At 51.2% G+C, this 16,618-nt stretch overlaps 1 protein-coding gene across 16 annotated transcripts in view; it reads left to right on the top strand.

Annotated features, from left to right (window-relative positions):
- DNAH2 (dynein axonemal heavy chain 2) overlaps positions 1-16,618 on the top strand; it is an 87,871-nt gene that overhangs the window by 23,209 nt on the left and 48,044 nt on the right. For all 16 annotated transcript variants that reach the window (XR_010937462.1, XR_010937464.1, XR_010937463.1 and 13 more), the window contains exons 13-31: positions 178-307; positions 573-755; positions 1,259-1,473; positions 5,669-5,815; positions 6,609-6,765; positions 7,017-7,256; positions 7,552-7,740; positions 7,937-8,084; positions 8,568-8,760; positions 10,349-10,549; positions 10,644-10,800; positions 11,164-11,338; positions 11,666-11,829; positions 13,714-13,875; positions 13,976-14,079; positions 15,123-15,279; positions 15,431-15,513; positions 15,604-15,784; positions 16,170-16,308. Coding sequence is in view for 9 of the 16 variants with exons in the window: in XM_067715626.1 (XP_067571727.1) it covers positions 178-307; positions 573-755; positions 1,259-1,473; positions 5,669-5,815; positions 6,609-6,765; positions 7,017-7,256; positions 7,552-7,740; positions 7,937-8,084; positions 8,568-8,760; positions 10,349-10,549; positions 10,644-10,800; positions 11,164-11,338; positions 11,666-11,829; positions 13,714-13,875; positions 13,976-14,079; positions 15,123-15,279; positions 15,431-15,513; positions 15,604-15,784; positions 16,170-16,308 (3,125 nt within the window). In the remaining 7 variants the exon portion in view is untranslated. The remainder of the gene's footprint in view (positions 1-177; positions 308-572; positions 756-1,258; positions 1,474-5,668; positions 5,816-6,608; positions 6,766-7,016; positions 7,257-7,551; positions 7,741-7,936; positions 8,085-8,567; positions 8,761-10,348; positions 10,550-10,643; positions 10,801-11,163; positions 11,339-11,665; positions 11,830-13,713; positions 13,876-13,975; positions 14,080-15,122; positions 15,280-15,430; positions 15,514-15,603; positions 15,785-16,169; positions 16,309-16,618) is intronic.

Below are 16,618 nucleotides of genomic sequence, written 5' to 3'. Positions count from 1 at the left end.
GTGATAAAGCCTACCTCACTGCACTGTTCTGAGGGATAAATGGACTAATGCGTGTACAACACTCAGTGCCTGGTGCCTAGGAAGCCCTCGGTACATAACGCATGGAAGTCTGACTCAGGGGATGTCCTTGGGGGCAGGCGAGGGCACCCACCCTTCAACATGCCTCTAACGGTGCAGGTTCCGGGCTGGAGTCAAGGACCTGGAGGTGATGACTCAGAACTTGATCAGCTCCGCCTTCGAGTTAGTCCGCGACGTGGAGCACGGGGTGCTACTGCTGGACACCTTCCGCAGGCTTGCAGCCCGAGAGGTGTGGCTGCCCGCTTGCTTCCTCCACCCCTGGTTCTCTTCTGCCTTCCTTCAGTTCCTCCTGGTCCTTCCAGACACCATCCAACCTCCGTTCATGCTCTGTCCCATGTCCTGAATGGCCAGTGCCTCTTTTCTTCCGCTGTTCCCCCAGTGCCCGGGTGCCTTGGGAGCGGAACTCCCACGGCAGGAGTGTAGCTTTCCTCCAGGGTGGAGCTGCAGGGAACCCGCATCCCTGGGTGTGTTGTCCACTTCCTCTCCTTCATCAGACTATCAAGCGAACATATGACAAGAAGGCGGTGGATCTCTACATGCTGTTCAATAGCGAACTGGCCCTCGTGAACCGTGAGCTGAGCAAGAAGCGGCCGTACCTGGAGCCCTACATGGCCCAGCATTCGGGGCAGGCGCACTGGGTGCGGATCCTACGGCGTCGCATCGACAGGGTCATGAACGTAAGTCTGGCCTTTTCCAGGACTTGTTCTCAGTGCGGCAATGGTAGAGTTTGCAGGCTGAGCCCAGTGCTGGGGCGGGAGTGGGGTGGGGGGCAGGGGCGGGGGGTTGCCTCCAGAGAGTCTCCCTGGAGAGGTTTCCTGACCGAGACTGGGTCTGTCCAGGGGGTGGCAGACGTAGTGATCTGTCCTGAGGAAGGGCTCATGCTAGTTTTCGACCTTGTGCCTCTTAAATCCCTCACTTCCTGTGATGGACTTCCTCTTCCCAACTTTTTTCCTCGAGCTGAATCTCTGTGCTTCTCTTTCTTCATTTGGACTCCCTCTCTCGTTGTGCCGTGGCCTCTTCCTCTCACCTTTCCTTTGGGCTCCACCTTCCCTCCGAGTCTTCCACATATTGTCGGAGTGTCTGTGTGTGCGTTGGGGGGCGGGGATGGGGGTCTCAGGGAGATGGTGACACGGAGGAATGTGGCAGGTGACTCCAGCCATCCCTGGTTCTTCCCCCGCAGTGTCTTTCCAATGCTCATTTCCTGCCCCACATCGGGACGGGAGAGGAGAGCGTACACACCTATCAGCAGATGGTTCAGGCCATTGACGAACTGGTTCGAAAAACCTTCCAAGACTGGACATCAACGCTGGACAAGGACTGCATTCGGCGGCTGGATACGCCATTGCTACGAATCAACCAGGAGAAGGCGGGCATGCTGGATGTGAACTTTGACAAGTACGACACCCTCCGTGACTCCCTCCCATTCTGCTTGTCCTGTCTTTAGCGCCCTTCCCTTCCCCAACCCTCCCCAGAGTTTAACTCCTATCTCTTGGTTTCTCTCCCCATTCCTCTAAATCTCTCTTATCCCGTAATATGTTTACTACCACTTCTTAATTTTAATTTCACATTCTATCTTCAAAAAAACTGATTGAAAACAGAAAAACCCCAGTAACCTACTCAACCAGTGATGTCGGTGCTCTGCCACTAGGTGGCCGCGATGGCTCAGCGAAACCTTCCAAACTGTGAGCCACCAAGGGGCCTTTCCTGAGAACTGATGGGCTGTCAGATCATGTCCTCGCCTACAGCTTTAGAATCATGACATTTTCATATCACCACTGTTTTAAATTTAATTAATCCATTTATTAATTATTCAAAAATATATAGCGAGTGCCTTCCACATGCTAAGAGCCGAGATGGGCACGGGGAATGTGTCCAGTGGCGAAGTCCCTGCCCTCTGAGGCTCTGTAAGTGAACAGTTCTACCCTGGAGCCATGCCTCCTTCCCATATAAGATGCTGAAGAGAGAAATAAAGAAGGAGCTATGTAAGGAAGCTGACTACAGAGATGACAAACCTTCTTTTTATTTATTTATTTTATTTATTTTGGGCTGCATCAGGTCTTAGTTGCGGCACGCAGGATCTTCGTTGAGGCATGCAGGATCTTTTGTCGTGGCACGTGGGCTTCTCTCTAGTTGTGGTGTGTGGGTGTTTCTCTCCTCTAGTTGTGGCATGCAGGCTCCAGGGAGAAGCCTGAAGCCCGCGCGCCTAGAGCCCGTGCTCTGCAACAAGAGAAGCCACTGCAGTGAGAAGCCCGTGCACCACAACGAAGAGTTGCCCCCACTAGCTGCAGCTAGAGAAAAGCCCGCGCGCAGCAATGAATACCCAAGGCAGCCAAAAATTTAAAAAAATATGAAATAAATTTTTAAAGATATATTTAAAAAAAAAAAGAAAGAGTCAAGGTTACCAGTTTCTTGTGTAACATCCCAGGGCTAAGAGTGTATGTCTGTCTAAGTATACTTTTTAACATGAATAGTAGCATACTGTCCTCACTGTTCTGTACTTTCAAAGTGTTCTCAAAATGATTTATTTAATTTTTCCATTATAAAATTCTTCATCCTTTTAGAAGATTTGCAGAGTGCAGAAAAGTAGAAGGAAGAAAAAAATTCCCCCAAAGATAACCACTGTTAGAGATTCAGTATATTTTTTATCACTCCACCCCACCCATTTCATACGGCTGCTTTTTTTTAATTTTTAAAATCTTTTTTTAATTAAAAATTTTAAACTACAAAAGTAGTGCATGCTCACTGTGAAAGAAAAAAAAAAGAGATTGATGTAGAAGTATATAAAGGAAAAACTGAAAATCCAGCGCACAGCCCCACTCCCTAGAGGTAACCATGATTACCATGTAATCAAAAATACACACTGCACACGTAAAACAGGATCCCATTATAAACAGTATTTTTGCAACTTGCTTTTTTTATTTTTTAAGGTTAACAATATGTGTGGGAGATTTTCCATTCTGTATGTACAGAGCTACATAATTATTTTCCACGGCTTATAGCATCCCACGATTTTGCTGTAGTGTAATTTAATCCATCAACCCACTACTGATGGACTTAGAAGTTGTACCGTTTCCCTAAGGGTCTTGAATATTCTGTGCTGGGGGCTTTCAGCTAGGCTTCCTGCATCTTGTTCCCTTCCCCCCACAGTGGTGTGTCCACCTGATGTTTGAGCTTAGTGCCCGCGTAGCAAGGATAAACTTAGGAGACAACTTTTCTGTCTGCCGTGATCATCTCTTGTCGAGGGACACGTCGGATATTTATCTCAGACACCATTGCATAATCTTTACAGTAGAGCTTAACAAGACAACTTTGGGCCAAATATTTATGGCCTGGGTTTAGCCAAAACCCAAATAATGGCTGAAACACTTCTTCCAGAGAGAAGAGTTACCCCCATCCTTTAGACAGCTGTTGTCTGGAGAGATCTGTTTTAAGCTGCTTTACATTTTTTGTGGCTTTATGATAAACTACCTCAATCCAGTAAATAATGTGTGTGGGGGAAAAAAAAGCCATGATCACGGGGAAGGACTTTGAAAAGTTTGGGCTCGTTAAACCAGTAAAGACATCCAAGACAGTTTCAGCTTTTCCAAAACGTTTGAAGGCTCCAAGGAGGGGCAGATAACTTTATCAGGTTTACTTTTTTGTGTTCATGGTCTAGATAAGATCTTGAAATAAGCACGCTCTTCAAATGTCCTGATTGTCCTCGGAACTACCTGACTCTCCCTTAGTTCTGGGAGCCTTCCAGTCCCTAATAGCACCTATTTTATCTCACAAGGGGTTTTGTTATCCCAGCTTATAGCCCAAATATTTGAACTCTGAAGTCCAAATTGGCTTTTACCACGTTTTACAGCCAGACCAGCCTTACAGATAGTACTTAACACAAACATATTCCAGATGTCGTCTGTACCCTGGCTGAAAAGAGCTGTGTTATTGCTGTGTATGCAGCAGACTCCTCTGTGTAGTGGGACTTCTCCAGAGCAGGATAGGGGACATTGGCGTCTGTCCGTGTTTTGCGTATGGGACTTCCCCTTCCTCCTTTTCTCCTGCTCTGACAGCACTTTCTCCATCCTGTCAGTTCATTCTGGGGTGTCAGCACCAAACCCAGCCAGCTTCCCTGTCCTACCTCTACTGCCTGACCACTTGTCTGAGGACAAATCAGAAAATATTTTACAAAAATTATTCCCCAGGCTGATTTTTTTGTTTTTTTTTGCGGTACGCGGGCCTCTCACTGTTGTGGCCTCTCCTGTTGCGGAGCACAGGCTCCGGACGCGCAGGCTCAGCGGCCATGGCTCACAGGCGCAGCCGCTCCGCACGTGGGATCCTCCCAGACCGGGGCACAAACCCGTGTCCCCTGCATCAGCAGGCGGACTCTCAACCACTGTGCCACCAGGGAAGCCCTATATATCTCTTTTGATTTTAAAATTTTCTGCTCTCATTTTTAACTTCTAAGAGCTCTCCTGGTGTCCCTTTTCTAGCATCTTGTTTCTGTTTCACGGATGCTCTTTTGTCTCTTATCTCTCTCTGAGGATGTTCGAGGTGGTTTTGTTTATTTTTCTTTTGCAGGTAGGCCGTCTTCTTTCTGCACAACCTCTGTCCCCTCTCCTTCCCTTCTCGTTGCTTTTTTCTGTTTGTTTTGACTCCCACCTTTTGTGCTAGGAAAGACAGAGACCAGTGTTCTGTAACCCTTGGTTGTCTGTCCATATTTAAGGGACAGGGGCTGGAAAGCTGACCGGCAGCTCTGCTGAGCAGGAAAAGGGGGGCTTCTCAACTGGGAGCCTCACTGCAGGCTTGTCCAGGTGCGCTGTTTCCTGGCGACTCCAGAGGTCATCATCCGTGGGGCTTTTCTATTTACGCTGGTCGGAGGTCACAGAGAACCATCTTTCAAACTTTGCTCCGGAGGGTGTAGATCCAGCTGCCAGAGTGCTGGTTTCTGGGCAGGAGAGGGAGGCGGGGATCTTAACATTCAGTGGGTTCATGGTGACTCACCACCCCTGCTCCCAGTGTATTACTCTCTCCTTCAACTGGGCCTGGGGTTTCCCAGTCCAAAGACCCTCTGTTTGTCTCTGCACTGCCTCCTGAGACAAGAAGCCTTCAGTCTTAGGCTGGGGTGAGGGAGGGCAACTTGCTTAACTACGTAGAGTAGGAGAGGGGACATGGGTAGAGCTGCTTCCTAAACTTTCAATTGCTCTTCCTGTTATATAGTCCCACCTTCACCCCTTTCCTGAGATACTTGGAGCCACCCGTCCCCAGGCCTCTAAGGAGGCTTCCCAGCTGTCTCCAGTGCCAGCTGAGGACTCCTCTTCTCCTTATCCATCTGCTTTTGCACTTTCAGATGTTTTCGGTTGTTGTCTTCTTGTATTTGTGGGCTTATGCCTTGGACAAGCGAAACCCCCCTTTACTGTTATTTTGGTTATTTGGGGAGGGGAGCAAAAGTCAACGTGTCCAGTCCGCCTTCTTTACTCGGAGGTTCTGCTTCATTGCTTACCTTTAAGGGTCTCCATGCGCCCCAGCCCCGTACCTCTTGGTCGGGTGTTGGTTCCGGTTTACGCCCTTGGGCCGCCCCGCAGCTGCTCTGCCTCTCTTCCTCCCCAAGGTCCCTGTTGATCCTCTTTGTGGAGATCGACTACTGGGAGCGGCTGCTTTTCGAGACGCCGCATTACGTGGCGAACGTGGCTGAGCGCGCCGAGGACCTGCGCATTCTTCGAGAAAACCTGCTGCTCCTCGCTCGGGACTACAACAGGTGGGGCCCTCGCTGCAGCCCTCTTGAATGCCACTTCATGCTCCCTCTTTGTCTTATCCGCCCCATGATGTTGTCCATTTCCTACAGTATGCGTCCTTCACATTTTGTCCATCTCAAAAAAAAAAAAAAAAACGTTCCCGTGCTCTCTCGTAAGGCCCTACGATTATTCCTGTCCCTTTCAGTGTTGTCTTCTAGCTTTAGAGTAGAGAGCAAAAAACACCACGTCCCCTCTCACCCCACTGGGCACTTGGACCATATATACTGTCGGCCTGGGTGACTTCTCTAGGAAGGAAGTTGATGGCGTTAGGTTTATGGGCCCAGAACAACATAAGATTCGTTGAACCAAGCAAGGCCATGCTTAACACCCTTTGTACTCATCTCTGGAGTGAGGCTTAGCTCGGGGTTGGGTACCTTTCTCAGCCCAGTTCAAGTCCGAGGGGATGGGAGCGGCAGACTTGTTTGGGTGTCTAGAACTGCACGGTCCAACGTGGCAGCCACTAGGTGCATGTGGCTATTTTTATTCAAGTTAATTAATCGAAATTAAATAAAACTTAAAATTCAGTTACTCATTTGCACAGGCCACGTTTCAAGGGCCCTGCAGCCACACGTGGCTTGTGGCTACCGTACCAGGCAGCACGAATGGTAGACCATTTCTGTCATCACAGAAAGTTTTATTGGAAAGCTCTAGCCTAGAATCAGGAACTTTCAGTTCTCCACCAAGTGTCCTGGTGTGGAGGAGAGGTCGTCAGAGCTGATAGCTCCCTATCAGCTACCGGTCTCCTCTTATGCGCAGGATTATTGCCATGCTGTCCCCAGATGAGCAGGCCCTGTTCAAAGAACGTATCCGGTTCCTGGATAAGAAGATCCACCCTGGGCTCAAGAAACTGCACTGGGCCTTGCAGGGGGCCAGTGCCATCTTCATCACAGAGTGCCGTGTATACGCCAGCAAGGTGGGCCGTGGTCATTAGACCCTAAAGGTCTGCAAGGCAGACTGAAAGGCTGGCATGTGGGTAATTAACACCTGAGTCATGGGTAGTGGTGGAGAGACCAGGGAGTCTTGTGAAAGAAATGAAGTGTGCTTAGGGAAGTTTTTTTTTCTTAATGTCAGCAATTCTAGCTAGAGGACAGTGGGAGGATAGAATTAGGCCCAGAGGGTCTGTTCCCAAGCTGAAACTCCTCCATGGCTGGGGTCTGACTCCAGGTGCAGACGATTGTGAATGAGTTCAAGGCGTCCACTCTGACCATTGGCTGGCGAGCCCAAGTGATGTCAGAGACATTGCTGGTACGCATTAGTGGCAAACGGGTGTACAGGGACCTGGAATTTGAGGAGGACCAAAGAGAGCATCGGGCGGTGGTGCAGCAGAAATTGGTGAGCCTGCACCACGATGTGGTGGCCATCATGACCAACTCCTATGAAGTCTTCAAGAACGATGGCCCCGAGGTAGGGGGTCCTGTGGCCAGGGCTTTGTGGGTGGGCAGGTCCTCCGCTCCCCCAGTCCCATCAGACCCTTCTCTTGGTCTTCCCCCTCCCCCCCAACCCCCACGTGCTTCTCAAACATCCTGCTCTAGTCTTGGATTCACCCAACCTTCGGCCTTTCAAACCTCCTTCCTTCAGGACTCGGCGTCCCGTCTTTCTATTGAACCAGCTCGTTCCCCTCCCTGTTGGCTGGTTCTCATTTCCCAGGACCTGCCTCGTCTTCCCTGAGGGGCTCTCTTCCCCCTGCTCTTCCCACCAGATTCAGCAGCAGTGGCTGCAGTACACGATTCGGCTGGACCGCATGATGGAGGATGCCCTGCGCCTGAACGTGAAGATGTCACTGTTGGAACTGTCCAAGGCCATCAATGGGGATGGAAAGACCACCCCCAACCCACTCTTCCAAGTCCTTGTCATTTTGAAGAATGACATGCAGGGAGGTGTGGCACAGGTGGGAACCACTTTGCCCCCAACAGCCCGAAATCATCACACTTTATTTGCCAGTTTCCGTCAATCCTTAAACTTGGCTCTAGGCCCTGACTTTCTCCTACAGCCTCCAGGCCTGGTTCTGCGGTGTCCAGCCATCCCGGTCCTGAGCTTGAGTCCTCCCGGGCCTGTGCTAAGCCCTCGCCACTGTGCTCCCACAGGTGGAGTTCTCACCCACTCTGCAGACCTTGGCAAGTGTGGTCAATGACATTGGCAACCACCTCTTCTCCACCATCTCTGTCTTCTGCCACCTCCCTGAAATTCTCATCAAGTGCAAGTATCTTCGTGAGCCCATCTACACAATCGTGGGTGAGTGGGCAGTGGGAGGGCACCAGGTGCAGGGGTAGCCAAAGCTTAGGACCTGGCAGAGCCAGGAGGAGAGACCAGGGCTGTTTCCAGACGTACTGGGCCAGTCATCTCCATGACTGGTGGAAAACCCAGGTCAAAGGGCTGGATTGGGGAAGGGAGAAGGGCCACAGAGGGGGGTCAAAACTAGGTGACTGATGGTCAAGGGGTTTGGGGTTTGGGGTTGGGAGACCAGGAAGGGCTTGTTTGGGACTGGGGCTGGGCTATAAGAGCCCTAGACACCAACAGGTGAGACATCTGAATCCTACAGAATAGAGTCGTTCTTTTACTTTCGGCCTCCTCCTTCATTTTCTAATGCTCGTGTTTGAGCTGTATTTCTTTGGGAAGGTGCTGTTGGAGGGGAGGTTCTGGGGCAGTGGCCAGGGGCTGGGCTGCAGCTTGGGCTGGGGTGGAAGTCAATGAGAAGCATTTTGCTGGGTCTTGAAGAGCGGGATGAAGACATCAAGAAGATCCAGGCCCAGATCAGCAGCGGCATGACCAACAATGCAGCCCTGCTACAGAACTACCTCAAGACCTGGGACATGTACCGGGAGATCTGGGAAATCAACAAGGACTCTTTCATTCGTCGATACCAGCGCCTCAACCCGCCGGTCTCTTCTTTTGACGCCGACATTGCTCGGTAAGGAGCAAAGGTGGTTGTGAGGGTCTGTCTTGAAGAGGCAGAACGCGGCAGGGGGAGGTCTGACCTGCAGCCTGGGGGAGGGGCAGAAAACTAGAGGACCAGCACCGGACCTAGGGCACTGGACCTTTGTTTCTCAAGGGGATAGCGATCCGATAAGAGCTGGGCAAGGGCTTCCCTGGTGGCACAGTGGTTGAGGGTCCGCCTGCCGATGCAGGGGACACGGGTTAGTGCCCCGGTCCGGGAAGATCCCACATGCCGCGGAGCGGCTGGGCCCGTGAGCCATGGCCGCTGAGCCTGCGCGTCCGGAGCCTGTGCTCCGCAACGGGAGAGGCCACGACAGTGAGAGGCCCGCGTACCGCAAAAAAAAAAAAAAAAAGAGCTGGGCAAGATTTAGGGAAAAAGCTGCTTTGGTGTGGAGTACCACAGGGTCCTGCTGGGAAAGGAGAGATGCTAGGGGTCTGAAAAGTGAGAGATGTGAACACTTTCATTTTAAGAACGCAGATGGGAGTTAAATGGAAGAGGGGTCTTAAATTCTGATATGAACTCCCGTCTCTTTGTCCTCTAGTCATTCATTCATTCATTCATTCATTTGTTAAAAAAAACACCATTGTTATGATGGGTTGTGAGGAATTAAAAACAAAGAAATGAACAAGTTTTTTCCTCCCAAGGGCTCTAGTGCAGTAGGGAAGATAAGAATATTGCTGAAACAGCAGTGGCTGTGGCACCTTGAGGACCGTTGAAATCCCAGCTCCACCACTTACTAGTCGTGTCATCTTAGGTCGGTTATTCACATTCTCTGGGCCTCAGTTTCCTGTGAAATAGGTGTTATACTACCGACCTCATAAGGTTGTGGGACTGTTAAGTATATGTGGAAGCACTGTGTGAACTCTGAAGCGCTAATGTGCTGATGTGCTCAGTGTTCTTATACAAGCTTCCATGTGATCAGCGCTGTGAGTCAGGCATGCAAATGCGGGGCAGTTCGAGGAGAGGAGAGAGAATTTTCAGCTGGGGGCATCAGGGGAAGGAGGACATGGATGAAGGGAGTGACTTTGGGGCAGGGCTTTTCAGGATGGGTAGGACATCAGCAGGCAGAGATGGGCAGCGGGAGGGCATTCCAGGCAGAGACAACAGCACGAAGATGGGACCACGTGAGCATGTTCGCCAAATACTGAGTATCCAGAAAGGAAGTCAGCAGAGGGATATATGTACAGCAGCCAACTTAATCCTCTCAGCAGCCTCGCAGGGTGGGTTCTGTTACCATCACCAGGTGACAGATGAGAAGACTGAGGTTCAGAGCAGTTAAATAACCTGCCCGGCGGCACAGAACTAGTGAGCAGCACAGTGTGAACTCCGCCCAGATCTCTGAGCCTCTCAAGCCTTGAATGCAAACCGAGGAGTCTGAAAGCAGTGGTTGGGAAAATGACATGTTCACAGCCGTCTGCTGGGGGACGGGTTGAAGTGGGAGATGCCTGGGAGCAGAAGAATGCTTTAGCGCTGCTGGCTGGGAGGAAAAGGTCACCCAGGCAGGGCATCTGGCACGTCTGCCAAGAAAAAGACGTCCTAGCGGGGATGTGGGCCTTTTCAGCTACACGGAGGTGGCTAATAACGTGCAGAAGGAGGAGACGGTCCTCAACATCCAGTTTGTGTTGCTGGACTGCTCGCACCTCAAGTTCTCACTGGTGCAGCACTGCAGTGAGTGGCAGAACAAGTTCACGACCCTGCTCAAGGAGATGGCGGCCAGGCACCTCCTGGAGCTGCACACCTACCTGCAGGAGAACGCGGAGAAGTACGGCGGGTGGACGTGGGCTCAGGCCGCATAGGGGGTGGGTAGGCCCAACCTTCGCGACTGCCCGCCCATGCTCTCTTCGCCCACGCTGCAGAATCAGCCACCCTCCCCAGACGCTGGAGGAACTGGGGGTCAGTTTGCACCTCATGGAGACCCTGCAGCTCGATATGCCCAACCTGGAGACCCAGATCCCTCCCCTACACGAGCAATTCACCATCCTCGAGAAGTACGAGGTGCCAGTTCAGGACAGCGTAAGTTCCTAAGGCGTGCGGCCCACCCACCCGAGCCCGGCCCATTCCAGCCCCAGGTTGCCAGGGACACTGACGCCCCACGTCGGAGACCCTCGGCTGTCAGGAGGGAGAGCAGAGAAGGGAGCGGGGGAGAAGGCCCAAGGCCCCAAAGCCTCTGAGAGCCAAAGCTAACTCGAATGACCTTTCGGGTCACCCTGAGGATCTCTTTCAGGCCCAGCAACTGCTCGATTTCTTTGGGCCTCATTGCATGTGGAACTTGGACACAGATGCTGGTCCAGAGGGTCGGAAAAGACTTCTTCGAAGTGTTGGTGGGGCGGGCAGAGCTCCTGCTCGCGGGCCACCTCCACTCTGTGATGTCCCCAGGTGCTGGAGATGCTGGACAGTCTCAGCGGGCAGTGGGTCACCTTCCAGCAAGCTGTGCTGGACGGTGAACAAATGCTGAAGAGGCACAAGGAGAAGTTCAAGACAGGCCTCATTCACTCAGCTGACGATTTCAAGAAGAAAACACACAACCTTCTGGAAGAATTTGAATTGAAAGGTACCCGTCTTGTAACCTCTCCCCTGGCTTCCCCTTTGTCTTGACCCAGTCTTTCAAAGCCTAGGTCCCAGGGGAGGTGCAGACAAGGCTGAGCATGGGAAAGAGCCTGGCATGTCTGTCGGTGACACTCCTGTTGTCGCCGAGTCTTGGCTGGAAGGCAGCAGCCCAGCTCATAGCCTCTCCAGTTTTCTTACACTGACTTTTCACGTCCCACCCGTTTCTGACTCTCGAGCCGCAGTTAGTAGTTTCAGTGCATTCTTTCAACGCGTTCCCTCTCGTTTTCCTTCTCTTGTGGGAGGAGAGAAGCTCACCTTGGACTCCCCACAGGCCCCTTCGCCAGCAACGTGGGGCACCAGGCGGCCCTGGAGCAGATAGCCCACGTACGGGCCGTGCTGAACGCCATGCGGGAGGAAGAAAGCAATCTCCATGCCAACCTGGGCATCTTCAAGATCGAGCAGCCAGCCTCCAAGGACCTGCAGAACCTGGAGAAGGTGGTGTGCCGAGCAAGGCCCTCGTGGTGACCAAGGGTAGGGGGCAGGAGGCAGGAGAGTCGGTCCCAACCGGCCTGGAAAAACAGCCGGGGCCAGGAAGATGGGTACACGAGGAGCTTTTTTTTAAAAAAATGGGGGGAAAACTCAGGTAACAAAAGAACCATTTTAAAGTGAACGGTTCAGTGGCATTTAGCACATGTACAATGTTGTGTAACCAACACCTCTAATTCTCAAACATTTTCATTACCCCCAAGAGAAGCCCTATACCCATTAGCAGTAACCCCCCATTCCCTCTCCCCCCAGCCCCTGTCGACCACTAATCTCTTTTCTACGTACAGTGGACCCTTGAACAACAATGGGTTTGAATTGAGCAGGTCCGCTTATACGCAGATGTTTTTCAGTTGTAAATACTACAACACTACACAATCTGTGGTTGAATCCACGGATGGGGAACCGTGGATACGGATGAACTGCGGATGTGGAGGGCAGACTATAAGTTATACACAGGCTCTCTCAATTGCGTAGAGGGTTGGTGTCTCTAACCCTCTGGTTTTTAATGGTCAGCTGAACGTGGGTTTTGCCTATTGTGGACATTGTGTGTAAAGGAAAGCGTGCGCTATGTGACCTTTTGTGTCTGGCTTCTTTCATTTAGCGTAGTATTTTCAAGGATTATCCATGTCGTAGCATGTGTCAGTGCCCCATTTCTTTCTATGGGTGAATAATATTCCGTTGTGTAGATTTTGTTTATCCATTAACCTGTCAATGGACATTTGGGTGGTTTCCACTTTTTAGCTACCGTTAAGTGGTGCTGCTGTGACTGTGCACGTACTTGTATCTGTTTGAGTTCCCGATCCCAGTTCTTGTGGGTATGTACGTAGGAGTGGAATTGCTGGATCATAGGATAACTCTACGTTTAACGTTTTGAGGAGCCTCCAAGCTGTTTTCCACAGCAGCTGCAGCAGTTTACTCTCCCACTAGCAGCGTACGAGGGTCCCTACTTCTCCACATCCTTGCCAGCATGCCCCCCCCCGCCTTTACTTTTGGTTCTAGCCATCCTACTGGGTATGAAGTATCTCACTGTGGTTTTGATTTGCATGTCCCTACTGACTAATGACGTTGAGGATCTTTTTCTTTTTGTTATATATTATTTATTTACTCGTTTATTTTGGCCGCATTGGGTCTTCATTGCTGCACGTGGGCTTTCTCTAGTTGCGGTGGGCGGGGGCTACTCTTCGTTGCGGTGTGCGGGCTTCTCATTGCAGTGGCTTCTCTTGTTGCGGAGCACAGGCTCTGTCTAGGTGCACGGACTTCAGTAGTTGCAGCACGTGGGCTCAGTAGTTGTGGCGCACGGGCTCAGTTGCTCCATGGCATGTGGAATCTTCCCGGACCAGGGCTCGAACCTGTGTCCCCTGCATTGGCAGGCGGATTCCTAACCACCGCGCCACAAGGGAAGTCGGAGGATCTTTTCATGTGCTTGTTCCCTGAGGCGCTCTTTTTTTTGTTTTGTTTTGTTTTGTTTTGTTCTGCGGTACACAGGCCTCTCACTGTTGTGGCCTCTCCCGTTGCGGAGCACAGGCTCCGGACTCGCAGGCTCAGCAGCCATGGCTCATGGGCCCAGCTGCTCCGTGGCATGTGGGATCTTCCCAGACCGGGACACGAACCCGTGTCCCCTGCATCGGCAGGCGGACTCTCAACCACTGCCCTGAGGCTCTCTTAAGGCAAGAGAGTGGAGGAAAAAGAAATGTGAACTGAGGAGGCAGCTGTATGTTGCCAGGAGGGAAAAGCTTCTCAGAACGAGAGGAGGAGAGGCCCTGCGTGTTTGCCAGGGAGGAGGAGGGCGAGAGTCACATCACTCAATGCACCTGTCTGCTCTTGGCCACGAAGGAGTTGGACGCGCTGCAGCAAGTCTGGGAGATCACCCGAGACTGGGAGGAAAACTGGAACCAGTGGAAAACCGGCCGGTTCCTGACCCTGCAGACGGAGGCCATGGAGACCACGGCCCACGGGCTGTTTCGCCGCCTCACCAGACTGGCCAAAGAGTACAAGGTGCTTGGGGAGAGGGTGGGGGGCTGCTGGCAGGCTGACTGAGGAAGAGGCCATGTGGGAAAGATGGTCAGGTCTTCTGACACCTCTCGCTTTTGCTCAGGACCGAAACTGGGAGATTATTGAAACCACTCGCTCAAAAATAGAGCAGTTCAAGAGGACCATGCCTCTCATCTCGGACCTGCGAAACCCTGCCCTTCGAGAGCGGTGAGGCTGCCCCTCGGCTCCTGGGGGTCACCCCCTGGCCTGGCCGTCACCTGGTTCTCCCGGTTGTCCCCTCCATGGCGTTCCTAGCTCTCTCTGCCCTTCTGTTCACCAACACACGCCTTGAAGAAGGCTTCCCAAGAGCCCACCGCCGTCCTCCGTCTGTCACATCGTCCTGGGTTCTCCGGCCTTCTTGGCTCTTTCCCTTCCGTCGCCCCTCAATTTATGTTGTCTGTCAGAGCTAAGCTTTACGTCTTCTGTCCTACAGACACTTGCACGTTGTAGCCCCAAGCCTAATAACTTTTGTCCCTTAGGGGTTTTGCTTTTGTGCCTTGTTTAAGAGGACCCCGTCTACCCCAGAGTTGTAGACACACTCTCTCCGTAGACACAGAAAGTATAGACACACTTTCTTCTCATACTTTATAATTTTGCTTTTCAAGTTTACCTCTTTTAGTGCATCTGGAATTTATCACATGATAGAAGAGGGCTTTGAAACCATTGAGGCTAGAATAAACTATTTTATAAATGGTGTTTTAATAATTCTCTATTCACTTAGGAGTAGGTAATTTTACTTCTTTGGTGTTGCCTCCAGCATAATGTTTTTGGCAATGCTTCTCTAATAAGTATTATGCAATTAAATGTCACCTAACCGCTTTATTTGCTTAAGTTATTTACCCTCTCTAAGCCTCAGTTTCTGCATGTGTAAATGGAATAACATGTATAGAGTGGTCCTCATTTATAGAGTGGCCGTGAAAATGAAATGGTTCATGTAAAGCAGTTGGCCCAAGGCATCATCTATAGTGAACCTGCAACCGTCCGTCCTAACTCCCTCTCCAGAGAGTCAGCGCCTCAGTCTCCGTATTCCCCACAGTGCCTCAGATTGTATGTTAGAGGCTATTGAGTAAATATCTGTTGAATCGTGAATTAATAAATACACGGAATCATAATATCCCAGTGGGAGAAAGCCATTGGCGGGTGATGCTGATACTTTCCAGTAGGCTCTGGTGTTCCAGCGTCCTGATCTGACCTTTTGTCCCTGGCTGCAGGCACTGGGATCAGATCAGGGATGAGATCCAACGGGAGTTTGATCAGGAATCTGAAAGCTTCACCTTGGAGCAGATCGTGGAGCTTGGGATGGATCAGCATGTGGAGAAAATTGGGGAGATCTCTGCCTCAGCAACCAGAGCGCTGGCTCTAGAGCTGGTACGACAGAGTCCTTTCCCATGGTCCCTCATTTCCTAAGCTTCCTGGAACAAAGGCTCCCAGCTTTTCATCATCTGATGGCCCCTCCCCGCTCCTATTACCCTTGGGGACTAAATACCTGATTGATCTGTTCCCCAATTTCTTTCTGCAGGCATTACAAAACATCGCCAAAACCTGGGATGTGATTCAGCTAGACATAGTCCCCTACAAGGATAAGGGCCATCACCGGCTCAGGTAGACAGGGCTGTGTGACCCGGGCTGCAGAGTGGGGACTGAGGCTTGGCAGGTGGGGCTGGACTATGGTTTTGATACCTTCCACCGCAGAGGCACAGAAGAAGTATTTCAGGCGCTGGAAGATAACCAGGTGGCTCTGTCTACCATGAAGGCATCTCGTTTCGTCAAGGCCTTTGAGAAGGATGTAGACCACTGGGAACGCTGCCTCTCCCTCATTTTGGAAGTTATTGAGGTGGTGCTCACGGTGCAGCGTCAGTGGATGTACCTAGAGGTCAGGATTCACTGTCCAAGCTCCCCCTACCTGCTGTTTTGACTCCTTTATTTGTACAGGACCTAGATAGTTGCCCTGTTATCGGCCCCGTTTTCCCACCTCCAAAGCCATTCTTCATCTGGGACCCAGGCATCTGACTCTTGGTTATTACCTCTCATCTTCAGCCCCCTCCTTGAAAAGCCTTTGTTCTTTTTCCATTTTTCTTCTCGGACCCACATACCTAGCCTCCCAATCCCAAGTTTCCTTCTAGAACTTGAGCATCTTGCCCTTTGGTTCTGATGCTCTTTATCTTCTCCTCAACTGTCATTCCTGGTCTGAGAGCAGGGAGCAGAGTGTGGAGAGTGTGTGAGAAACAGCCTCTCACGCCATTTGTTTGGCCCTTCAGAATATCTTCCTAGGAGAGGACATCCGCAAGCAGCTGCCCAATGAATCAGTCTTATTTGACCAGGTCAACGGCAACTGGAAAGACATCATGGACCGGATGAACAAGGACCCCAATGCTCTCCGGAGCACCCACTATCCAGGTCTGAGCCCTGACGTAACCTCAGCTGGCGCTATACGTATGTGAAGTCATGGCCACATTCTTCATTTACTGAAAGATTGACCATTGCACCTGGCTGTCCTACCATCACCACCACCTCTTCTAAGCATTAAGTAGTAGTTCCGTAAATTAAACTCAACACATATTTGAGCAGAGTACAATGTAGTGGTTAAGAGGATGGGATATGGAATCAGACAGACCTGAGTTCAAACTCTGACTCATGCCTTACCGATTGTGTGCTCTCAGGCAGCTTGCTTCCTCCGTACTGCAGTTTCCTCACCTGTAGTGTGTGT

Source organism: Pseudorca crassidens, chromosome 19 (genome assembly GCF_039906515.1).
Source record: "Pseudorca crassidens isolate mPseCra1 chromosome 19, mPseCra1.hap1, whole genome shotgun sequence".
NCBI lineage: Eukaryota > Metazoa > Chordata > Mammalia > Artiodactyla > Delphinidae > Pseudorca > Pseudorca crassidens.
The sequence above is the reverse complement of the archived record's forward strand: the minus strand, read 5'-3'. Positions and strand labels throughout refer to the sequence as shown.